Below are 27,178 nucleotides of genomic sequence, written 5' to 3' on the forward strand. Positions count from 1 at the left end.
GGAGTTGTGAACTGGTACAACCATTCTGGAGAACTATTTGGAACTATCCTAAAGGGTTAAAAAAGTGCACACTCTTTAACCAGAAGAAAAAGGAAAAGGACTTATATGTACAACAATATTTGCAGCACCTTTTTTTTTTGTGGTGTTAAAGAACTGGAAATTTGAAGGATGCCCCTCAATTTGGGAATGGCTAAACTAGTGGTATATGATTGTGATGGATTATTTTTGTGCTATAAGAAATGAGGCAGGAGATAGTTTCAGAAAAACCATATAAACTGGGAAGACATATTAAACTGGTGCAACGTGAGGTGAACAGAACACAATTTAGTACACAGTCCACAATCCACACCAATACTGTATAGATGATTAACTGTGAGGGACTTAGTGACTAATCAGTACTTTCATCCAAGACCATTTTAAGGGATTCATGTTGAAAAATTATATCCATCTAGAGAGAGAACTGTTGAACTCTGAGTGCAGATTGAAGCATACTTCTTTAATATTTATTTTTCTTTCTTTTTTTCAACATTGCTAAAATGGAAATATATTTTGCAAGATTCCACAGGTACATTTATGTCCTATTACTTGACTTCTTAAATGGTGGAGGAAGGACTCAAAAGAGGGAGAGACTTAGAACTCAAAATTTTTATTTTTAAATTAATTATTTTTGAGTGTCAAAAATAAGACACCTTTCCCACTCATTTGAACCTTTTGACCAACCTGTATCACAGGAGGGATCATGACATTGATTATCTCTTAGAGTCCCTGAGCTCTGGTTGTCCCACCAAGGACAGTTTGAGCTACAGAGATAACGCACTCTGAGTGGATATCTGCTTTAACCCTCCTAAACATAGGACTTCTCTGAACCTTGAATGTTATGCCACTTTTTTCCCCTACAGACATTCATACAGTTTTGCCATCCTCTACTCCTGCAGGTGCTGGGTCCATGACCTTCTGTTTGGCTTGTCATGGTCCCCTACTTACCACACAAGGAGTAGTTATTATGGATCCACAGCCTCCACATAGCCTACATGTAGAGCACATCATAAAAAGGCTGTATTTATAGTTTCCATTCCTGTATCACTGCAGTAATGATGCTGCAGAATGTTGGTGTAAGGTTCAATTACTCTGCCATCACATGAGCTATTAATACTCACAGTAAATTCTTTGTTAAACACCCTTTGCAGACTGAATGAATGTCAATCCCATGGCTTACTCTGGAGGTTGATCAATACATTGGAAATCTCCAAATGAAGATCCTGAAAACTTCCCAAAGATTTTCTTAGAGAGTTCCTCTTGGGGCGGGTAGGTGGTGCAGTGAATAGAGCACCGGCCCTGGAGTCAGTAGGACCTGAGTTCAAATCTGACCTTAGACACGACACACTTACTAGCTGTGTGACTTTGGGCAAGTCACTTAACCCCAATTGCCCTCCAAAAAGCAAAAAGAAAAGAAAAAAAAGAAAAAGAAAGAGCTCCTCTGGGTCAACAGGAGGGCCACCTTTCCAGTAGCTCTGTCCAGAGCTTCCTGTTCTAGAATCAAGGGCAGCTGAACCCTAAGTATCATAGTGTTTTCACTTTACTTCACCACTTTCCACCTCATAGGCTTCTGCTAACTGTGAGAACTTTTCTTTAGCTTTATTCATATCAGGGTGGTATTTCTTGACAAGCTGGTAGTAGGCTTTCTTGATCTCTTTCTTGTTGACTGTTCAGGGTACTCCTAATATCTGGTAATAATTGTCTTTGACTGAGAAAGGGGAACTCATGTGAAATGAAGAAGTACAAATTAAAGTGAAAAATTTTATTAGAGAGGCAGATGCTGAGTCTCAATGTCAGGAGTCTTCCTGGGATGAAGACTTCAAAATGAGGTGAGATGGTGGCATCACTTAGCCTATGGCTCAGAGAGACCACTGCGGTGCCTAAGACCTTTTCCCTGCTGCAGCCGATAGCCAGAGGTGGGGAGGGGGAGCAAAGCCAGTGAAAAGAAATGTAAGGAGTACCTTTCCACCATCTTGGCTTAGGGACCTCTATATATTTTTAAAAATCAGGGCCATAAGCTCTATGTAAAGAGTGCTCATTCTTTGCCTTACTTAGAAAATCCTTTATTCTATAGGGAGTACAAAGGTCAATTTCCAGTCTGTTCCTTTATGAATTATTAGACAGTTTGAAAGAGTAGATTATATGTTACTGAGAACATCCTGAATATTTAAAAACCTATTTGTTCTTCAGGAGGTTTGGAGGATAACAGCATTGTGTAGTGGGATGAAATCACAAGTACATGGCTACTTAACATGACTATTCACTCAGTGTGACGTGATACATAATGTCATAAGCATATCAGGGGAGTTTCATCATCAAAGTGAGAGGTTTGCACTACATGGTCTCAACTAATTTAGATGATGCCTCATAGTTTAAAAAGCACTTTCCTTCCCACAGCCTCCTGGGATGTATAAGAGAAGATATTATTCCCATCTTATAAATAATTAAATAATGAAACGGAGACTCAGAATATGCCTTTGGTCACGCTCATGTTAAGACAATTGTTACTGTTTTCATTTTATATGAAATAAAACCCCATGTATATAGAGAGGTTTGTGTGTTGCAAGTGCCTACAGCTTCATCTCTAGCCGGGGGCTGTCCTTGTGTGACTGAGAGGGAGATAGCACAGACATCTCTAGCCTTCTCCCCTTTCAACAATCTGAGAGAGATTTTAATTCCTTGCAGGAGGTGAATCAGGAAGTGAAGCCAGAGTCCACTACTCTGTTCTTCTTAGAGAGAGGGGGTACTAAGCTAGAATGATATCTGCTACTCTAAATATTATTGATCTATGGAGTTTACCTTCAAATGATAAGTAATATTTATCTAAAACCATCAGCAAACATTATCTGTAATTGAGATAAGCTAGAAGACTTCCCAAAAGAATCAGGAGTGAAGCATGAAGGATGCCCATTATCACCTCTATTATTTAAGATTGTATTAGAAATATTAGCTATAGCAATAAGAGAAGAAAAATAAATTTAGGAATTAGAATAGGCAATGAGGAAATAAAACTATCACTTTGCAAATGATATGATATTATTCTTAGAAAATCCTAGGAAATCAACTAAAAAACTACTTGAAATAATTAACAACTTTAGCAAAGTTGCAGGACACAAAATAATCCCACATAAAGCATCACCATTTCAATATACTAGCAACAAAGTACAGTAATAATATATAGAAAGAGAAATTCCATTTAAAATAATTGTAGACAGTATAAAATACTTGGCTGTCTACTTGACAAGACAAACTCAGGAACTACATGAACACAACTATAAAACATTTTTCACATAAATAAAGTTAGATCTAAACAATTGGAAAAGTATCAATTGCTCATGGGTAGGCTGAACCAATATAATAAAATGACAATTCTACCTAAATTAATCTATTTAGTGCCACACCAATAAAACTATCAAAAATTATTTTATAGAGCTAGAAAAAATGATAACAAAATTCATCTGGAAGAATAAAATTCAAGGATCTCAAGGGAATCAATGAAAAAAATGCAAATGAAAGAGGACTAGTCATACGAAATCTCAAACTATATTATAAAGTGACAGTTATCAGAACAATTTGGTACTGGCTAAGAAATAGAGCAGTGGATCAGTGCAATATATTAGATAAAAATTGTAGTAAATGATGATAATAATCTAGTATATGATAAATCCAAAGATCCAAGTTTTTGGATAAAAACTCATTATTTGACAAAATTGTTGGGAAAATTATGACACTGTATGACAGAAGCTAGATTTACACCAACATTTCACACTGTAGCCCAAGATAAATTCAAAATGGGTACATGATCTGCACATAAAGGGTGATAATATAAGGAAATTAAGAGAGCATGGAGTAGCTTATCTGTAATATTTATGTATGAAGGAAGAATTTGGGACCAAAGAAGATTTAGAGAACATTACAAACTATAAAAGAGATAATTTTGAATATATAAAATTAAAGAGTTTTTGAACAAACAAAATCAATGCAACAAAAATCATAATGAAAGAAGAAAACTGGAAATTTTTTTTCCAAAAAGTATCTCTGATAAAGTCCTTAGTTCTCATATATATGGAGAACTGAGTCAAATTTATAAAAATGTGAGTCATTTGACAATTGATAAATGTTCAAAGGATATGAACAAGCAGTTTTCAGACAAAGCAATCAAAGCTATCTTTGGCTATATGAAAAAATGCTCTAAATTACTATTGATTAGAGAAATGTCAATTAAAACAATTCTGAGGTATCACCTCACACCTGTCAGATGGCTAGTATGACAGAAAAGGAAAATGATAAATGTTGGAAAAGATGTGGGAAAACTGAAATACTGATGCATTGTTGGTGGAGTTGTGAACTGATCCAATCATTCTGCGGAGCAATTTGGAACTATGCCCAAAGGGCTATAAAACTGTGCATACCCTTTGATCCAGCAATACCAATGCTAGGTCTATATTCTAAAGAGATCCAAAAAAGGGAAAAGGACCTCTCTGTACAAAAAATATTTATAGGAGCTCTTTTGTGGCAGCTAAGATTTGGCAATTGAAGGGAAATCCATCAATTGGGGAATGGCTAAACAAGCTGTGGTGTGTGAATGCAATGAAATATTATTGTTTTAAAAGAAATGACAAGCAGGATTATTTCAGAAAAACCTGGAAGACTTACAGGAACTGATACATAATGAAGTGACCAGATCCAGGAGAACATCATACACAGTAACAGCAATATTGTTCTATGAGGAATTGTGAATTACTGAGCTATTCTCAGAAATATAATGATCCAAGACAATCCCAAAGGACTAATGAAGAAGCATACTATCTGCCTCCAGACAAAGAACTAACATTGTTTGAATACAGACTGAAGCATGCTATCTTTCACTTTCTTTCTCTTATTTGTTTTTTCTTTTATTCAAGCCCTCTTGTGCAAGATTATTAATATGAAAATGTTTTACATAATTGTACACACATAACCTATATCTGATTGCTACTGTTTCAGGGATGGGGGAGAAAAGAGTGAGAAAGAAGGGTAGAATTTGGACCTCAAAATTTTAAATAAAAATGTTAGAGAAAAAAATATTTGCCTAGGGTATATGATCTGATTCAATGTCACTTCTGATCACTATGTCATTATTTTTGAGTAAGGATGAGGAGGATCCCAAGTTTTATATCCAAGGCTTTATCCCTATCCCACCAAATACCAATTCCACAATGAATATACGTTACACACAGCAAAGAAGAACATTTATCCAAATTAGCAGCAAAACAGAAATCAAAGAATGTGTATATATATACATACATATATATATACATATATATATGAATATAGAGTGTTCATAGAGTGAAAGAGCTTTCCCATTGGGAGAGAGATTAACTCAGCTGAACCAAGAGAGTACTAGATTGCACTTAAGGGGAAACTCCCTGAAGATTCTATTGTAGCAAGCTGAGGACAGGGATATGGTGGAGACTGCCAGCTCTTCTCGTGTCTTTCAAGAGTCTTTTACTTCAGTAACCTGAAGTGTGCTTGACCTCTTCCATCTTGCCTCTTGAAGATGGAAAAAAACACCCAAAGAGATATAAAGCTTGAAGAGTCCTAAAGAGACTGAAGAAGGATGGAGTTCTTTTGTTCCCCCAGTTTTGTTGTATGTCTCACATAGGGCAGGGTCTTCATTGCTACCAATCAGGAAAGAGTCCCAAAGCAGTGAGCTTGGAAACAGGGGTTACATATAAATAGCTAAACTGAGATTCAGAAATATTGCCCATTGTCACACATTTAATATACACTGAACCCCAGATTTGCCATTGCTCTCTCCTCTACATTGTACTGTAGAATGAACGAATGGTCATTGATTAATCACTCTACGTGTACCACATAACATTTACTAGCACAGGATACAGAAATAGAAAAACGTGTTCCATTTCTACTAAGAAAAGGGAACTTTTGTATGGGAATGGTGACCACGGTGGGGTATTTTGATGCAAGAAGTCACTGGGATGGTGAATAGAGTCACAACAAATGGTACAAAAGAGGAATCTGGACCAGGTGATATAAAATTTTTGAAATGGGGGAAAGTTTCATGGAAGAGGTGCCTCAGGTGTGTCTGGAAAGAAGAGCAGGAATTCAGGATACAGAAATAAGAGGGAGGAAGTTCCAGATCTAGAGAATAACCCATGCTCCTGCCCATAAGAAATTGAGAAAACAGAATAGGATGTGCCATAGCTAATCACCTTTTCACACACACACACACACACACACACAGACACACACGCTTACCAGTACTACACTAAATACAAATCATCACCTCTGTTTGTTTGTACCACACAGCCTTATGTGTGCTTGTTTCTAACTTCCCACCATTTCACAAGGACCTAAGGTGGCTATCTCCTGGATAATGTTGCCCATACACTCATAGAAAGTTATCTTCTTAGTTGTACTCTTAAGTCAGACTTCTTGAGAGCAGAAACAGCACAAGGTGTGAGGATTTATGTAAGGTAGCAATCACTCAAGGTTCAGTAAAACCCAGTCCAGAGGCCAGTGATGTCCATCTTAGGAGCAAACCCAGCAAAGGGCCTTGCACATGTTTGACATTTAATACAAGTTTGTGCCATTGAATCATAGTTTCATTGAGATCCCTGTATGAATTCCTTGAGTCCAATGTGCTATTTGTCTAGGGTCCTTCTGTCTGCATCCCTCAAAAGTCTACATTCTTCGCTGCTAGTCTTAACTGAGTTTATTGATTTTTTCCAGTCCCAAAATAATGTCTTTTTGTTGGTCCCAATTGTATGTTGAAATTAACTTTTTTCTTTTTCAAATGTTGCCTTGGCTTGTATCTAATGAGAAGTGATCCACTTAGTATATGCTTAAATAAACACAAGTATATCAAAGATGTCCCTGGATCTGGCCCATGAAGGACAGTGAGTGACTGACCACATCACTGATTGTGAATGGATTCTTATTTTGTTGATTGTGAAAGTGAGATGGACCCCACAAAGAATTTAGAGTCATGTAGATGTAGCTTTTTCACCCCCTTCTGAGATGCATGTCTCATTCCAATCTGCTGAGATAGAATTTTCTTCACAAAGACCTCTTCTCTCATATAAGGAGATATGTTGGGGTAAGAATTTAATTGGTTTTTCAATTTCAGATGTGGCAGATCAAGTCTCTGATACCGTCTGAAATGGTAAAGGCAATTTCTATTGGCTCCCAGCACAGGTGGCGTGGTCAGGAGCTGAATCTATATGCTCCTCTCGTATTACTGTGCATCCCTCATTCAGGGCTCTGGGGTCGCTCAAGAGGAGTTGGTGCTTTCAAGATAGCAGCAGGACTGGGGATGTCAGGATGGCCTTAGAGAGACTGCCTACTGCCCAGATGCTACTTCTCTTTTTCTTCAATTTAATAATGACCAACTCTGGTAAGATTTCACTCTCCTTCTTCCACAGGGTCCACACTATTAGGAACTGGAATGAGCTGAAATAGGCTACTGGACTTGGGAAAAAATTATCAGTCAGAAAATCACAATACAATATTTACCATCTGTTTTGGGAAATGCAAGGAAATTACAATGTCTGAATGCCTTTTCTTCTCTTTTTGGAGGCATTTTCAGTTAGGTTTGGAGGGAAATTATTCATCAGGAGAGATGATTGGTCTCTAAATTACACTGTAAGATCCCCTACAGTTCTAGGAATGATCTGAGCTTTCATGTGACTTCCAGTATGGCAGACAGTCAAGAAGCTAACAGAAGAACCATGACTGCATCGTTTAGGCCTCATTGACTTGCTCCTTTTGCCCTGCTCTGGACATCTTTTCATTGCCATGCCATTCTTTTAAATGACTAAAGGATATCTAAAATCATTACTGTTTGTCAAATTCAGTGTATGAATAATGTATGAATATATGGAAGGAAGGCTTCATAAATAAAGCAAACAGAGAGTTGCCCTAATCTAGTCACTCAACTCATTAGTCAAAAGACCCTTTGTTAAGATTTTGCTGGTCTGGCCTATGAGGACTAGCTGGGAGATTCTTGTTAGTTTGGGAATTGATCTGAAGGTTTTGTATAATTCCTGTGACTGGGAGAGGAGAAATACTGATATCAGCTACTATAAGATCTAAATGACTTTGCACCTGCTGCCTAGGTCTGAGCCCCAATCTAGGGTTTGTGCTTTTAAGACTTGTACCACTCAGTTTAAGTACAAGGGCTTATATCCCTCCCTTAACCAAAGTGTTTTGCAAATATTTTACTCCAGAGGTAGTTTTGAACTCTCTCTGGACTTAGTACTCCCAGCATACAAAGGATGGGTCAATCCCATCTCCATTTTATAGATGATGAATCTGAGAATGTGTAATGTCACCTGATGTCTCCCCAGAATCAACAATATGGGTAGAGAGGAGTGGAGCTGAGATCAGCTCAGAGGCTTAGACATTCCTAAACTTCTTTTATTAGCCCCTAATTTTATATTTCCAGTGACTGATTATAAGCTACCTGTGAGTCCTTCGCATTTCACATATTTTTTTCTACATTCTTAACAATGCCATGCCCTGTTCATAGTAGGTCCTCAGTAACAATGAATTCACTGATTTCATTTGTGCTAACCTCTCCACAGGAAGAAATTGAGCAACTTACATGCCTCTATTCCTTCCGTAAAATTAACTCTTAGATATAGTGGAAATGAGATTGGTTCTATTCAGGTGCCCTTGGTTCTGCCAGTAGTGATGTGAAATTCAAAAAGTTACTTTACCACTTTCAATCTCATTATTCTCTCCTGTCAAAAAAGAGAGGCTTGGAAGAATTTTTTCTAAGGAGTTTTCCTGCTCTGAAATGTTAAATATTTCAAGGCCCTCTCCCATTCTCTGTCTTGGCTCTCTACTGCACCATCTCCATCTCACTGAGAGGAAGGATACACATACTTTTTATTTTTGTTCTGTACCAAGCAAGCATTAGATGTATTCAGGAAGCAAGATAGAGTTGGATTCCCAGTATGAATCTTTTTGATTAAAACATCTGTTAAGCACCTTCTATATGCCTGGGAAATTCTGGAGATTTAAAGATACTAAGGGGTGAAAGGGAAGCATGCACACTGATGAGCAAAGTCAAAATGTGTACAGGGAGGACCCAAAGTATCTGTTTGTAAAGGGAGAACAGTTCTAAGAATTGGGTTGATCAGGAAATCAAGTTATATCATTTAATTCGAGGTAAGATGTGAAGAGATTTGGGAATTCCAAGAGGCATAAGGAGACCATTTCCAGTATGGGGGACAAACTTCAAGAGGAAGGAGATGAGAGATATAATATCATGTAGGAAAACCAGCAAATAGCCTAGTATTAATTAGTACAGCATAGACTGAATGAAGAAGAATAATCTGAAATGGTTCTAGAAAGATAAATTGGAATTAGTCTGGAAGGGCCTTCAGATGTCAAACAGAGGGGTTTGTATTTTATTCTAGAGGTAAAAAGGGGGAGTCAATTGAGATTTTTGAGCAGGGTAGTTTCAGGGTCAGCATGGCAGCTGTCTAGAGGATGTATTGAAGGGGAAAGGCTAGAGGCACAGAGACCAATTTGGAACTTATTGTAATAAGTTGTTTTATAGCAAGAGTAACAACTACCTGAATTCTGATATGTTTGATTAATAATCAAAGCACAGTTGATAAAAACCATTTCCTAAAGTCCACTGTCCATCTACTTTCTGATGGTCCAAATGACATCTTTCATAGAAAGTTTCTAGGGAAGCTAATTTAACTGATGAAATTCTCTTCAGCCTAGAACTTGGTGGACAAAATCCTTGTGAAGGCTACCTGCTTTAGGTAACTCCACTATTTTTCATTTCATTTTCATCTTTACTTAGCAATGTGACTTCAAACTTTATTACTCAGCTGAAACAGCTCTCTCCAAAGCATTCCACTATCTCTTAATGGACAAATCTAGTTAACTTTTCTCAATCCTCATACTTTCCAACCTCTCTGCAGCCATTGACACTCAATCATTATCTTCTCCTTGATATTCTCTTCCCTCTAGGATTTCATGACACTGCTGTTTCCTGGTTCTCCTCCTCCCTGCCTGACATCTCCTCCTCAGTCTCCTCAGGTCACCTCCACTAATCATTGATGTTCACCAAGTCTTTGTACTGGGTTCTCATCTCTTCCCTGTCTGTACTCTCTCACTTGATGATCTCATCAGCTCCACTGGATTAAATTATCATCTCTATGTGGATGATTCTCAGATTTATCCATTCAAACCTACCGTCTGTCCTGACCTCCAGTCTCATATCTCCAATTCCCTATTGGACATCTTGAATTAGATGTCTGTAAGACACCTTAAATTTAATGTGTCCAAAATTGAAATTACTATTTCTCCTTAAATCATTTTTGTAATGTTCCTATTACTGTGGAGGCCACCATCCTCCCATAGTCACCTAGTTCTAAGAATCCTCCTCAACTCTTCACTCTTTTGCCCCACCTTAGGCAATCAGTTGCCAAGTTCTATTGATTTTACTTTTGTAGCATTTCTCATCCATACTCCACCCCCTCTTGTTCTGACACTGCTACCACCTTGGTGCAGGCCCATGTTGCCTTATGTCTGGACCATTGCAAGAGCTCTCTGGTTGGTCACTCTGTCTCAAGTTTTTTCCAGTTAAACCTCCACTCAGCTATTACATTTATCTCTCTAAGGCAGAAGTCTGACCACCTTACCTCCCCACTCCCAAACAGTAACTTCAGTGGTTCCACACCTCCAGGAACAAATATCAAGTTCTTTGTCATTCGAAACTCTTCCTATCCTAGCCCATACTTTACTTCCCTCCACATACTTTTCATTCCAGTGAAATTAATCTCTATTTTTCTCTGTACCAGACACATCTTCTGTGCATTTTCACTAGTTCTTGCTATCCCAGTAATTCTCTCTCTCCTCACCTCTAACTCTTGCCTTCCCTGGCTTCATTCAGGTTCTCATCAAAGTCCTACTGTCTACACAGAAACCCCTTATTACCCACCCACTTAATAATAGTGCTGTCCCTCTGTTGATTATCTTCAATTTATCTTTTTCAACTAATATTTTATTTTTTCCAATTACTTGTAAAGAAATTTCACCTCTCATTTTTTTTTTACAATTTTGAGTTATAAAAATCTCTCCTGCGATCCCTTTCCTTTCCCATCCTTGACAAGGCAAGCAATTTGATAAAGGTTAAACATGTGCAGTTATGCAAAACATATTTCCATTTTGGTCATTGTTGTGAAAGAAAACACAGAAGAAAACGCCAAGAAAAATAAGGAAAGTAAAATAATAGTATGATTTGATATGCATTCAAATTCCATATGCTCTTTCTCTGGAGGTGTATAAGTATTTTCTTAAACATAGGTACTGTACTGCCACCAATTGTCTTAGATCTTTATATTTCTTTGAATAGATAAGTCATTTATAGTTTATCATCATATAGTATTTTTGTTACTGTGTATAATATTACTTTACTTTTCTATTCATGAAAGTCTTTCCAAGTTTTCCTGAAAGCATCCTGCTCATCATTTATTACAGAATAATAATATTCACTAGGCATCATGTACCACAACTTGTTCAGCCATTCACCAGTGGTGGGTATTCCTTCAATTCCCAGTTCTTTGCCACCACAAAAAGAGCTGCTATAAATATTTTTGTACTAACAGGTCCTTTGTCTTTCTCTTTAGATTTCTTTTAGTTAAGATCTATTACTTGTATTGTTGGATAAAAGGGTATGCACAGTTTTATAGGTCATTGGGCATAGTTCCAAATTGCTCACCAGAATGGTTGGATCAGTTCACAACTCCACCAACAGTGCATTAGTGTCCCAGTTTTCCCTCATCCCACCCAACATTTATCATTTTCTTTTTCTGTTATATTAACCAATCTTATAGGTGTGAAGTGGTACCTGAGAGTTGTTTTAATTTGCATTTTCTGATTGATAGAGATTTAGAGAACTTCTTCATATGTCTAAAGATAGCTTTGATTACTTCGTCTGAAAAATACCTGTTCATATCAATTGGGAAATGATTATATTCTTATAAATTTGACTCTGTTCTCTATATTTTTGAGAAACTTCGTCAGAGAATCTTGCTATGAAATTTTTTCTTGTTTTCTGTCTTCCTTCTAATCTTGGCTGCACTGGTTTGTTTGTGCAAAAACTTTTAAAATTAAATATAATCAAAATTATCCATTATAAATTTTTCCATTCACCACAGAGCTGACAGGTAAACTATTCCATGTTCCCCTAATTTGCTTATGGTATCACCCTTTATGTCAAAATAATATATTTTTTATTAATTAATTTTTTTGGTTTCAACATTCACTTCCACAAGATTTTGAGTTCCAAATTTTTCCCCATGTCTCTCCCAAGACATCATGCATTCTGATTGCCCCTTCCCTTTTTTTGCCCTCTCCTCTATTACCCCCACCCTTCTCTTTTCCCCTTCCCTTCTATTTTCCTGTAGGCAAGATAGTTTTCTTTACCCAATTACCTCTATATCTTATTTCCTAGTTACATGAGAAAACAATTTTGAGCATTAATTTTTAAAAGTTTGAGTTCCAAATTCTCTCCCTCCCCCTCATCCTCTTTGAGAAGGCAAGCAATTTTATATAGATTATACATGTGTAGTCATGCAAAACACTTCTGTAATAGTCATGTTGTGAAAGACTATATTTTCTTCCATCCTATCATGGTTTTCAGGTACTCAAATAATTTTAAATTATCTCTCCTATATCTATTTTCCAGGTAACTTGTTTTTCCAATGAGATATTTTGCATTGTCTTCTATTTGTTCATTATTTTGGTTCTGTTTTATAATTTTTGATTTCTCATAGAGTCATTAGCTTCCATTTGCTCCATTCTAATTTTCAAGGAATTAGTTTCTTCAGTGAGCTTTTGGACCTCCTTTTCCATTTGACCAGTTTTGCTTTTTAAGGCATTCTTTTTCTTATTGGCTTTTTGGAGCTCTTTTGCCATTTGGGTTAGTCTATTTTTAAGGTGTTATTTTCTTTATTTTTTTTGAGGGGGTGTACTTTAGAAAGCTGTCATCTCATTTTTCTTTTTATTTATTTTTATTTTACATTCAAAGGCCAGAACACAAGTACAGAATCCAAAACATATCTTAAACTTAAATACAAAGTAAGAAAGACAAAAAACATGTTGTGTGCACAGCAGAACATGAGAGGATTCAAAATATGTAACAATAAATTTTCATTTCAAGAAAGTCTGTATGATAAATAATACACATTGTGTTGAGAATTGTCTACATTTTCTTTGCTTTTTTCTTTTGTTTTCTTTTGTTCTTTGCTGTGTGTAATTTTTTTTAAAAGCAATCGGGGTTAAGTAACTTGCTCAAGGTTACACAGCCAATTATTCCTGGGTGTGGTGCTAAGTATCTGAGCCCGGATTTGATCCCCAGGTCATCCCGACACTGGAGCCGGTGTTCTTACTCGCTGAGCCACCTGGCCGCCCCTTTGTGCGTAATTTTTACTTTATTATTTTTTCCCCTCTCCTCACCTCCCTGAAGGCTACAATAAAATTTAGATATGTTTCTCTATAGCTATAGATATGTACACACACACACACACACACACACACATACACAGACACACACACAGACACACATAGACATACTTTTCCAAACATGATCTACTCCTGATCTTCCTTTTTATGTTTGTGCCTATCTCTTGTTTCCTATCCCACCTGCCTCCTCTACTTTACTTTACTTTACTACCTTGCCCTCCTAATACTTGCCTACCACCCTCCAAGAATCCCTCCCTTATCCTCCCATTCCCATAAATCTAAATACCCTGCTATATCCCCCTTTTATGTATTCCCTCATTCTCCCCTCCAAAGATCCCTCCCTATTCCTTTCCCCATTCTCTATTCCCCTACTCTTTTATTTCTTCTGAATTTAGAAGACTTTTATACCATTCTTGTTGTTTCAAGGGCTTACTGCTTGTGATTAAAGCAAAACCTAGCCTGGAAGTGTTTACTCTTCAGCCTGGACCAAACCTGGTTCTGGGACTTTGTTTCACCTCTATTCTTGTCTCTATCCACACTTATTCACCCTAAGGTGCTATTTTGACTCTTTTGTGGGGGAAAATCTTGAGTGCTTGGAATTCTCTGACCTACTTCATCATCTTCTCTCTTGTCTCATTTTTCATGATTTTCTTGAATCACTCTCATTTCTCTTCCCAGTTTTTCATCTACTTCTCTTACTTGATTTTTGAAATCCTTTTCGAGCCCTTCCATGGCCTGTGACCCATTAATATTTTCTTGGAGCCCTTTGATGTAGGAGCTTTGGCTTTGTTGTCTTCTGGTTCTATGTTTTGATCTTCTTTGTCACTAAAGCAAAATTCTATTGTCTGAATTTTTTATACTGTTTGTTCATTTTCCCAGCAAAATATTTGACTTTCTAACTTTATGTTAAGGTAGGACTCTGCTTCCAGTGAGTAGGATGTCCTAGTTTAGGTGTTTCTGGCACTTCTTTTCAGAGATACTTCTAGGAACCTGTAGACTTTTAGCTCTTCCAAGGTGGTATGATCTAAGCAGAGGTGTTTACTCCTCTTTTGGCCTGTGTTGTGGTCTGTGAGGGACCACAAGCATGTTTTTTCTGCCTTAGAACTATGAGAAGGATTCCCTTTTTACTGCCACCTTAAGCTCCACCACACCAGTGCTCCTCCTTGCCTTAGTACCACCACCCATGGCTGTGACACAAATCCAAGCATAGGCAAAGCAAGAGAATTCTGCCTGAGCACCAGCAAAGAGATCCCTGCAATTCCCCTCTGATCAGTCATTCGATCCCCCTGAGAGCCCCAGAAGCAGCTGCCTCCACCATTCTTGTGCTTGGGTTGGACAGTGTTCCTTTCTCACCCAGGTCCAACAGACCTTTCCTATTGACTTTCCAAGTAGTTTTTGGAGTTTGTGGATTAAGAAGTTTAGAAACTGCCCCAGCTGCCAATGATTCAGTCCCCTGATACTTGCTCTGGGTTTTTGGGGCCTGGCCTTGACCTGTATTCCTCTCTCAGCCTGGTGCAATAGACCTTTCCTGTTGACCTTCCAGGTTGTCTTGGACTGAGAATTTTCTTCACTCTGTCATTTTGAGGGTTTTGCTGCTCTAGAATTTGTTTAGAGTCATTTTTTACAGGTATTTGGCAGGGTTTGGGGAAGAGCTCAAGCAAGTCTTTGCTTTTACTCTGCCATCTTGGCTCTGCCTGCATTACCAGATTGTTTTGATGATTACTACTTTGTAATGAAGTTTGAGATCTGGTATGGCCAGGCTAACTTCTTTCACATTTTTTAAACATTAATTCCTTTGGTATTCTTGACTTTTTGTTCTCCTCGATGAATTTTATCACTTTTTCCAGCTCTAAAAATGCTTTTTGCAGTTTGATTGGTATGGTACTGAATAAGTAAATTATTTTAGGCAGAATTGTCATTTTATTATATTGACTCATCCTACCCATAAGCAATTAATATTTTTCTTATTGTTTAAAATTGGCTTTCTTTGTGTGAAATGAGTTTTGTAATTGTGTTTGTATAATTCTTGGATTTGTCTTGGCAAGTAGATTCCCAAGTATTTTATATTGTCTGCATTTATTTTAAATGGAATTCTTTTTATATTTGCCACTGAACTTTGTTGGCAATATATGGAAATACTGATAATTTTTGTGGATTTATTTTATATCCTGCAACTTTGCTAAAGTTGTTAATTATTTCTACTAGTATTTTTAATTGATTGTCTGGGATTCCCCAAGTTCATCATCATATCATCTGCAAAGAGTGATTTTTGTGTGTTCTCATTGCCTCTTATAATTCCTTCAATTCCTTTTTCTCTACTTATTGCTATAGCTAGTGTTTCTAGTACAATGTTGAATAATATTGTGTTCAAAGTGGGCATCCTTGTTTCATTCCTGATCTCACTGGGGAGGCTTCTAACTTATCCTTATTATTACAGATAATACTCTCTGTTGGTTTTAGATAAGTACTACTTGGCATTAAAAAAAAACCACTCTATTTATTCCTGTGTTTTCCAGAGTTTTTAAAAGGAATTGAGTGTTGTATTTTGTAGAAATCTTTTTCTGCACTTATCAAAATAATCATATGATTTGTATTTCTTTTATTATTTATATAGTCAATTATACTGATGTTTTTCCTAATATTGAACCACCTCTGCATTCCTGGTATAAATCCCACATGCTTACTATATGAATATCTTTTGATATATTGCTAAGATTTCCTCGATAGTATTTTATTGGAAATTTTTTCATCAATATCCACTGGGGAAATTGATAAATAGTTTTCTTTCTCTGTTTTCACTCTTCCTGATTTATACATCAGTGACATATGTGTCATACAAGGGATTTGGTAAGATTCTTTTTTTGCCTGTTTTTCCAAATAGTTTAGACAGCATTGGAATTAATTGATGTTTGGTAAAATTCACTTGTGAATCCAGCTGGTCTTGGGAATATAAACAATTAAAAAATCTTTTATTTAGTATTTTATTTTTCCCCAATTACACATAAAAATAATTTTGAATATTCACTTTTAAAACATTGATTTCCAAATTCTCTTACTTCCTCCTCCCCCACTCCTTCCTCATTGATAAAGCAAGCAACTCCTTATAAGTTATACGTGCACAGTTATGCAAAATATATTCATAATAGCCACATTGTAAAATAAAACATGGACAATAAAAACTCAAGAAAAATAAAGTAAAAAATATATGTATGTATGTATGAATATCTATATGTATATATAAATATATATGTATACATACACTTCAATCTATATTAGACACCAACCATTCTTTCTCTAGGGATGGATAACATTGTTCATCATAAGTTCTTCAGAGTGGTCTTGGATCATTGTGTTGATGATAACAGCTAATTAATTCATGACTGATCATCTTACAATATTGTTGTTACTTTGTACACAGAACATTTTGCATCAGCTCATGCAAGTCTGCCAGGTTTTTCTGAGAGCACCCTGCTCATCGTTTCTTATCATACAACAGTATTTCATTATAATCATATATCATAATTTGTTCAACTATTTCCAAATTGATGGGCATTCAATCAACTTGTAATTATTTACCTGGGGATTTTTTTTAAAGGAACTCATTGATGGCTCATTCAATTTCTTTTTCTAAAATAAGTTTATTTAAGTATTCTACTTCCTCTTCTGTTAATCTGGGAAACATTTTTTTTTGGTAAATATTGATCTTTTTTTCATTTAGATGGTTCAATTTAATGGCATATAATTGGGCAAAATAGCTCCTAAAAATGCTTTGATTTTTCTCTTCATTGGTGGTGAATTCAACCTTTTCATTTTTGATACTGGTGATTCATTTTTATTTATTCTTTTAAAAATCATATTATCCAGTGGTTTATCTGTTTTATTGCCCCCCCCCACCTCCATGAAAGCAGTCCCTAAATTTATTTATTAGTTTAATAGTTTTCTTCCCTTCAATTTTCTTCTTGTCTCCTTTGGTTTCCACGGTTTCCCAATTTAGTGTTTAATTGTGTATTTTAATTTGTTTTCTTCCTAGTGTTCTTTTTAGTTGTATGTACACTTCAGTGATTTGTTCTTTCTCTATTTTGTTGATGTACACCCTTAGGGATAAAAAGCTTTGACTGCATCTCTTAAATTTTTGTATGTTGTCTCATTGTCATACTTTAATGCCATCATTTACTGTTTCTCTGATGACAAATACTGCTGAGAAAAGGTCTATCATATCTAATTTTACTAACATTCTATTCAATTCCTTAACATTTTTCTTTCTTATTTTTTGGTTAGATTTATCTAATTCTGAGAGGAGAATGTTGAGATCTCCTGCTAGTATAGTTTTATTGTCTATTTCTTCCTGTAATTCATTTAACTTTTCTTTTAAGAATGTGGATGCTATACCATTTGGTGCATATATGTTTAATAGTGACATGACTTCATTGTCTATGGCACCTTTTAGCAAGATGTAGTTTCCTTGCTTCTCTCATTTAATTAGAGTTATTTTTGCTTTGTTTGAGATCATTATTGCTACCTTTGATTTTTTTTTACTTCAGCTGAAACATAACAGATTCTGCTCCAACTTTTTACCTTACTCAACCTGTGTCTCTCTGCTTCAAATGTGTTTTGTGTAAACAGCACAATGTAGGATTCTGGTTTTTAACACCTTCTATCTGTTTTTTGAAATAGGTGCTTGCTCTTTTTCCAGCCTATTTTTTGATGTTTACCCTATGTTAAAGTTGGTCTTTGCTCCCATGCTGGTGGGGAGGGTGTCCAAAACATCACTGTTCTCTTGACCTGTACTATGGTCTGTGAGTCATCACAGTTACTATTTTCTTCCCTGGAATTCTAAGGTCCCAATCCACTGTGACTAAGATTTCTAACGTGCAAGTGCACCTCCTTGACCTAGGAATGTGACCTGGAGCTGAATATGGTCAATGAAACAGGGTCCTATACCCAGTGCCAGCAAATGGCGTCTAGTAATCTCCTTCTGACCAATTGCCTGACCCTCTTATCATCTGTGGGCTGAGAGCTCTGAAAGACAGTGTCATAAATTCAATTTCTTCTAAGGCCTGCTTCTGGTTAGTGCTGAGTGTAGCCTGTTTCTTGCTACCTTGTGCAAGTGCCTTGGGCTTCATGTGCAGGTGTGGCATGCACTGGATTGCATTTCCCTACTACACTTGAGGCAGAACTGTCCTACCAAACTTTTATGTTGTCTTGAGCTGGAATACAGTTTCAGCCAGAGCTTTTTCTGGTTTTGCTGCTCCAGAATTTATTTTGAGGCATCATTTTAAAGTTCTTTGAAGGGGTATATGGGAGAAGTTGCATAAGTCTTTGCCTTACCTATACCATCTTTGCTCTGCTTTTTCAAAGGTGACCAATTCTTCTTGTATATAGCTTGTTTGTACAAAGTTGATAATCATTTTCAAATCAACTACCATAAGGCAGGCTCTGTACTAAGCATGGTGATACGAAGAAAGGCCAGAAAGCAACCCTTGCCTTCAAAGAGCTCAAAGTCTATTGTGTGAGACAATATGAAAACAGCTATGTACAAACATGATATATACAAAAAGAAAATTGACTGCCTAACCTCCAGGCCCTGCACAGGTATCGCAGTTCCTTTCTCTTATACCTGGGCCTCTCAGAGCTTCCTCACTTCCAAGCTGGGAGTGTAACAGAGGCTTCTGCTTCCTTTCCAGACACAAACAAATTCCGACTCAGGGGAGGAGAGACTCCATGCTCTGGACGAGTGGAGATTTGGCACAAGGGCTCCTGGGCGACAGTATGTGGTTACTATTGGGAAATAACTCGTGCTAAAGTGGTTTGTCAGCATCTGGGCTGTGGCTCTGCCCTGGCTGTTGTGCAAGGGGCTGCATTTGGTCCAGCAAATGGGAGCATTTGGAAGAATCATGTACTTTGCAAAGGAACAGAGTTGTCTCTCTTGGAATGCCGTACATTTCCTGGGTCAGAGTATGAATGTTCTCATAAGCACGATGCTGCTGTGATGTGCTCAGGTGAGTGTGAAGGATGTAAGATGGGTCTGTAAGGATGTAAGAGGAGAACGTATATTGAACTGGAGGACATAAGGCACATCAATGCAACTTCCACAGGTCTGTCCTCTGGTACCAGGGGAACCTGTATTCTGATCCTGGGGTCATAGAATTTAGAACTGAAAGTGAAACTTAAGGTCATCATCCCAATTTACTTTAAAAAGGAGGAAATAAAAGTCGTGAGTTTATCTGACTGCCGCAAGTTCACACAAACTAACTAGTATAATTTGATGGGAAGTTTTGGAACACAGGTCCTGTTACTCCCAGAACTATAGTATCTCTTTTATCCTCCAGAGCTCTCTCCAGGCTTGTGCTGGCAGAGAGTATACAGGGGATTTGGGAACATTTCTGATCTGCTTGAATAGAATAATGGGGGCAGATAGCCTCTCCCCTTTCTGGAGCTCTCCGTGTTCTAAAATTCCTGGCCAGACTAGTATCTTCAGTTTCCTCTGTCTGTCTCACTCTCCTGACCTGAGCTGGAACAAAATGTTTCATCCTCAGTCTTTTTAAATTTTCTTTTTCAGGATTTGGTCTGGTGCATGTTTTATATCTTCTTATAGGAGATTTTAGGGGGCACTCGGTGTTCTATTGCCTGTTGTTCTGTCATCCTTACTCTGCCTCCTCAGTTGTAAAGTTTTATACTAAGGCATAAAGGCAGACAGAGGGAGATTGAATCTCTATTCTAGAGCAAACAAACCTAGCACATGAGAGAATACCAATTGTGAGTAGCAGCGATAACGCTAACTGCAGATGTTTGCAGAGAACCTTTGGAAGCGGTGTTCATTCACTGATAGTAATCATTTCCTCTTGTTATTTCTATCTCCATGTTGCTACTGTTCCTCTGGGTGAAGGGGCCAAAGGCAACTAAGCTGTATCAGCTACCTTCTCATAGTGCAGCTCTGAGGAATTTATCTTGGGGCTCCTGCCCTAGGGACATTATTTTATAATTATTTTTTTAAAACTGGAAGCTAGTCTGACCCCCTGTGAATATGGTTTCCTGCCAACCAGCAACATCTGCTTTGTCCTTGCCAGAGTCCATCACCAAGTCCACAAAGTTTTGTCCATCATCATTTCCACAAAAATCTCTGTAGCAAATGTACCAGATGCTAGCGTCAAGTGTCAAGTATTGTGCACTTGCTTCAGACTCACAGATTAAGGAGAGTGGTTTGTACAGAGCACGACGATCAAATCATAAAAGGGATTCATTGGCAGAAGTGATTACTTCCTTTCCAAGTCAGCAGAAATATCATGTTTTCCTCTATGTCTCTCTTTCTCTCCATATCTCTTTCTCTCCCTCAGCTTCCCTCTCTCTCCCTCTCTGTCTCTGTCTCCCTATTTCTCTCTCTGTCTCTCTCCGTGTCCATATCTCTGTTTCTTTCTCTGTCCCTCTCTGTCTCCACAAGTCACAGCTCTATATATGTGCATTGAACTTCATTGTACCGGCAGTTGTGTTTCAAACAACCAAATTCTTTTCTCTTCCTCCTTCCTGATTTTTTGCTGTGGTGTTGGGTTCTTATGTATTATCACAGCGTTAAAAGAGTGTGAGTCAAATGTTCTTATTTCTTAGTAAGTGACTGCTAGTTCTCAAACATTACGGAAACAGCAGGAAATTAACCATGGAAAAATATGGTAACTGTATTTGAAATATTGATTGCAGAATTATAGAAACAACCTTGGACATCTCTTTAACCTTCTAAAATGTTCTCAAGAAAATTGAAATATTGCCTACTCTAAGTATCCCTTAGCTAAAAAAAAGGAAGGAAATTGATGAACAAAGTCCAAGAAAATTAAAAAGAAAATAAAACCTACATAGAGTAGCCAGGTTCTTGGGGACAGAGGAGGTGGTTACTTCTCTAATGGTGAGATATCATATGATTCTAATTCTCCTCCTTGGTTGAGAGCCTTCCATCCACTTTGCAGTTTCCAAATGCTTCTACCCTGACTAAAAGTGTAGAAGGATTGCATTTGCCTACATATGTCAGACATAATCTTCCAAAGAGTACCAGGAATGAAGCACCTTCAGTTTTATTTTAGGTTCAATCACAGTCAACACACTTCCAAAGTATTCATTGTCATGTGCTCAGTTGAGGAAAGTTCCTCTGCTCTTTCTCTCTTGGGAATAAGTGAGACACAGTCCCACATAATTAATTGTGTCTCTTTCCTCATCAGGGAAATCTTGGAGTTCAGGGCCACTCACTGCAGTTCTTCCTTGTCTTTCCAGGATTTGTCAAGCTGGTTGCAGGGGATGGGCCCTGTATTGGGAGGGTGGAAGTCATTTCTGGAACAAAATGGAACACAGTCTGTGATTGGGATTTTACTCTTTCTACTGCCAAAGTCATCTGTGCTGAGTTAGGGTGTGGGACTGCAGTCTCCATCATGAAAGGAGCTCACTTTGGAAGAGGAAATGGACACATCTGGGATAAAGAATTCCAATGTAATGGAAGTGAGCAGCTTCTGTCATCATGCCCCACCGTACCACTTCCACAGGGAAAATGCAGTCACAGCATGGATGTTGGAGTCATTTGTTCAAGTAAAATTTACACACTGCTTTTATCCTGCTTCCACATTGTACTTGATAGTGAGATGAGAAAGTCACAGTCGCTTTTCTAAAGGTGTGTCTTCTTCTCCCCAGGGTACACAGACTTTCGTCTGATGAATGGACGCACCCAATGTGAAGGAAGAGTGGAGATCCAAGTTTTGGGGACCTGGAGAACTCTCTGTGACTCTCACTGGGACCTGGCAGATGCCAATGTCCTCTGTCATCAACTCAACTGTGGTGTTGCCATGAAACCACCAGGGCATTTACACTTTGGCAAAGGAAGTGTCCAAATTGTGCGGGATACATTTTATTGCACAGGGACTGAGTCTCATTTATGGAATTGTTCAGTGACTATTCTGGGGACTTCTCCATGTTCTGAAGGCAAAGTTGCCTCTGCGGTCTGCTCAGGTTAGTGAAGGGAAATCTCTAATTTGTACCCCAAGTATATCTTTCCGTGATAGGCCAGTGAAAGCATTGATATGTGCGAAAAGGAAAGTATCAACCGTCAGGATACCCTTTTTAGTGTTCAGAGGAGAACCATGGTGTCTTTTCTCTTATAGCAAGTATGAAGAGTCCTAACCATGTTATTGGGAATCATGTTTTGCATTTGTACATATTTACTTTATATATTCCATCATTCATTCATGAGTTCTCTTGGGCTTTCCTAGGTAGGGAAGATGTGTTGTGATCCTTCAACTACTTTAAGGGAAAGTGCATGCTTATGCTAATGCATGGTACTAATAGCGAATAGAGATAGACTGTCTCTAGACATTAATAGGACGGACCAAGAATAACCAGACTCAGACAGGAAGGACTAGGAACCATCTAAATTTACATGAAGGCTGTTTCCCCAGAACAATATGGTAAGATCACCCTGCAAGGACAGAATAGATGAGAGAAGATCATGGACTCAGGGATACTGTTCAGTATAGGTTGGATCATATTACAGCTATCTTATCATAAAATTTCAATACTTTGTTCCTTGGAAATTTCAACACTTTCCTCAAAGGTCCATTTGGAAAAGATCTCCTCCTTGAAGGAAATGGATTTCATGAGTTCTGTAGTTGGTGAAAAATGGAGAAAGAGAGATCCTGAACCAGAAGACCAGTATTCTCTTCTCTCCAGCTCTCACTAACTTCATTTCATGAAATCTATTTCCACTAATGAAGAGATTCTTATGCAAACAGATCTTTGAGCCAAAGATTACACAATTTTATTTTCGCTGTATATTTGTTAGCGGTATTAAAAATTGAATTAGGGTAAAATCGTCTCATCAGACCTGCAAATAGTTAAGGGTCCATAGTAAAACATCAAGTCAGGGGTCAGAGGATCAGGATTATGAAAGGAAAAGAGGGTATCTGTTGGATCAGTACAGGTCAGCCAGAGGTCTGGGAGAAAACTTGAAGTTAGAGACAGTGAGGTGTATGAATGATGAAATGACTGTGGAAACAAAGGTTTACACTCCCAAGCTTATCAATTTGTTAAGCAATACATGTGCCAATTGCTTAACAAGTCAGGACCAGTGGTCTTTCTCAGTTTTGGTACTAAGAATAAAGAGGAGACAGATTTTTATGCATTAAAACCAATGGGGGGCATCTAGGTGGCACAGTGAATAGAGCACTGGCCCTAGAGTCAGGAGGACCTGAGTTCAGGTCCGGCCTCAGACACTTAACACAGAAACTAGCCGTGTGACCTTGGGCAAGTCACTTAACCCTAATTGCCCTCCAAAAAGAAAAACAAAAAACAAAAAAACAATTAATCAAAAAAGACCAGTTAATTAAAAGAAAATGATTAAGAAGGATACAAAATTAGCTTATCTGATTTGTAACTGGCAGAAATATTAGGGGCTTTCCAGGTGGGGAAGGGGAGAAAAAATATGTGTAGTTCCCAGAAATAAGAGAAGGAGGTGTTCCACTCCCCACCAAATGTCTATATTCAATCAACAGAACATGAAATCAATGACAGTTTAAATAGTAACATATGGGCTGCCTGTGAGAAAATTGCTTACATCAATTACTAGCTTTCACTGGGTTTCTATTCTGTGTAACCTGGGTCTTTAGTTAAGCATCAGGTAGAGGTGGCCCAATTCCCAGCCATGCAGGACAAGGTTCAAACTATGCAAGGAGGTTGTCTCCCAATTCCTACAACTGAATAAAGTTTTCTCACAAGATAGAAATTGGACTAGACCCATAAGTGAAGAGAAAGAGAACTGAGCTAGCTGCAGAAGGGAATCACAAGTTGGAGTCAATATGGTTCATTCAATTCCCACTACTAGTTGCTATTCTAATCCCCTCAGTAGGGAAGTCCTAGAGAGCCGGTGAGAAATTTAGAAACAGGTTAGAATTAAAGGATGCTCCTTTTAGTTGTGCTACACTAGCATCATCTTGGGAAGTCATTTCTATTGGTGTGTACACATGGACAGTTTCTGCTTTTATGCTTTCTTTTTCCTCAGTTACTTAGGAAAATTGACCTACTAGTACATTGTAGATGTCTACTATTTAGAAACCTCAATCTTTTCTCTGTTGAGCTAGGGAAAGAAGGAATTCCTATCTAGCTAGTCCAGCAGATACTAGTCCCTCTAGAGCAGAGATTCTTGATTTTCTTTGGGACTAGGCCTCTTTTGATATAGCCTTGGGACCCCTTCAGAGAATAATATTTTGAACTGATCTCCCCCTCTAGCTGATGTCAGAACAATCAGAAGTTAGATTGAAGCTGATCATGACTCATCTAGACTAACAATATTTAAGAGATCAGATAAAAATAATTCTCCCCTGCTCCCCTTTCTCTCTGAGGAGAGCAGAGTAGCCTCTGGCCCCAACCTCCTGCTTCCCTTCCTGGTGGGAATTAAAGTCTTCTTTGGAGAAGGGGTGGGGGAGAAGTTAGGTAGAGAATAGAGTGCAGGGCAAGGAATCAGGAAGACCTGAGTTCAAATTTCGCCTCACACACTTGCTCGCTGCATGTCTACAGGCACATCACTCAACCCTGTTTGTCTCAGTTTCCTTAACTGTAAAATGAACTGGAAAAGGAAATAGCAAACCACTCCGGTATCTTTGCCAAGAGAACCCTAAATATGGTCACGAAGTGTTGGACACGATTAAAATGCCTGAAGTATAACAAGAGGGGGAGAAAGGGCTAGAGATGTCTATTTCTCCTCCCTTTGTGTCACTCAATGATACCCCCATGTCACATGTGCGAGGGAAAGACCACACACATACCTCTCTACACATAGGTCCTTGTACAGGTGGGGCTCTCCTTACATAAATAATAGACCATTTATATTGAAATATAATTATTAATATATTTTATTTGTTTTTTTAAACAGTATTTTATTTTTCCCTAATTACATGTAATGCAATTTTAAACATTTATTTACATAATTTTAGTTTCAAATTTTCTCCCTCACTCCCTCAGTTCCCCCCACCCTAAGCAATGTTTATCAATATATTTTAAAGCAAATTCATGTCCTCCAAGTTTAAAACTCATGTTCTTGTGTTTAGAAATAGTTTGGTGTGATGGTAAAATTGTGGAGCCAATTTTCTCCAGTTAAGCCTCCCATATCTCTTTTCCCTCTGATCACCATCCTGCCCCAAGTTACCGTGGAAGTGTGGGACACATTTGAGCCAATTGTTGAGATCAGGGAATTCCTGGTCGAGCTACTTGGGCCATCCCAGCCGTTGTTCCCCTCCAAGATCCTAAAGTGTTCTCCTATAACTGTCAATATCCAATTAAACCCAAGGCCTGGGAGGGACTGGAACCATTAATTGCTACTCAAGGCCCTGATTCACTCCCTCTAGAGTAGGGCCCTGACCAGGTTAAAGCTTTTGGAACTTTGAAAACTAAATAGACCACTTCTCCAGCATTAGCTCTGCCTAATCTAGAAAAACCTTTCACTCTGTATGTTGATGAAATTTTGTGCCTGTTTGGTTCTTGTTTGTTTACCCTCCTTGCCAAGTTTGTCTCCTCCAGGGTCCAAGCCATCAACTTCCAGAGGACTGCTCAGGTTATGTACCCCTTGAACAGGATCCATCAAGGCAGAGATAGCTCTGCACCCCTTGCCAGCAGGAAGCAGTTTCAGAAGCTGAGACCTTCACCCCTTACCATCCCCAAATTTGAGTTCCATTTGTTTGAAGAGGGAATGATGGGGTATAGATCTGGGAACCCCCTTGAAGTCTCCTGAATTTTTCCACTTACTCTGGCTTTTTCACTCCCAAATCTGTTACCCTTAACCTAGTTTAGCCCTCTGTTGTCTGTTACCTCTGGATTACTTTGGGCTGTTTCCCACCCTTGATGCCATCAAAATCCCATTCTCTTGGTTCCTGGGAATCTGAACTCTAGTCACCCCAGTCCCATCAAGATCCTCCTTAGACCCCTCCTCTAGTATCCCCTAGATTAATAGACCACCCTAGATCCCTCCCACAGTCTTTCTGTATATAAGATCCCTCTTGCCTCCATAAAGGCACTCAGATTCATTCTGGCCTGCTTGTCAATATAAATATTACAAATATTCAGATTTCTTAAGAGTCTACCCAATATGAAAGATCTTTAATAAACTTTGCTTTTCTTTGCCTGAAAGAAAAATAAGAAACAAACTGGTGGCAGAAATACAATAGGGGAAGCCGCCCTATATAGTTCATAGGCACTAGACGTAGTAGAGGGGGAGCAAAGTCTGAGGAAGGGTGATCAGCTACAAGTCTGCACCCTTTCTCTCAGAAGCCCTTATTTACAGAAAGAAGGTCACAGACTTCTTAGGGCCCTTTATAGAGGGAGGGCCCGGTTGGAGCTGGGAGAGTGGAACAAAAGAACTGTCAATGAGAACAATTCTGTTTGACTTGGTAGAGCCAAAACACGCCTTCTTAGACTGGGAAATCCCTGTGTCCCTCTCTCACAACCTGTCTTATCTCCCACTTGCTGACCTTCTCCTATTTACCTCATTTGAGCTGTGTGTGTTTTCTGCAGGAAACTGGACACAGACCCTCACATTCAATAACTCAGAGTCTGACCAGGAAAAGGCACCTGTCCTATTTTCAGGTAAGAAAGAAAGTTGGACAATCTGATGAAACCTATCTCTTTACTT

The 27,178-nt window shown here is 38.2% G+C and overlaps 1 protein-coding gene and 1 pseudogene across 1 annotated transcript in view; one reads left to right on the forward strand and one right to left on the reverse strand.

Moving 5' to 3' along the window:
• LOC138150210 (antigen WC1.1-like) overlaps positions 1–27,178 on the forward strand; it is a gene marked incomplete at its 5' end in the record, with an annotated part of 66,206 nt that overhangs the window by 27,160 nt on the left and 11,868 nt on the right. Inside the window, 4 exon segments of the mRNA XM_069073652.1 lie at positions 21,787–22,095; positions 22,198–22,516; positions 26,818–26,837; positions 27,061–27,132. Coding sequence (XP_068929753.1) covers positions 21,787–22,095; positions 22,198–22,516; positions 26,818–26,837; positions 27,061–27,132 — 720 coding nt within the window.
• Positions 151–20,604, reverse strand: LOC138150185 (dnaJ homolog subfamily A member 3, mitochondrial-like; annotated as a pseudogene).

This window comes from Petaurus breviceps, unplaced genomic scaffold (genome assembly GCF_028583685.1).
Source record: "Petaurus breviceps papuanus isolate PSGF00001 unplaced genomic scaffold, PetGlider_PUasm1.0 90865, whole genome shotgun sequence".
Taxonomy (NCBI): Eukaryota; Metazoa; Chordata; class Mammalia; order Diprotodontia; family Petauridae; genus Petaurus; species Petaurus breviceps.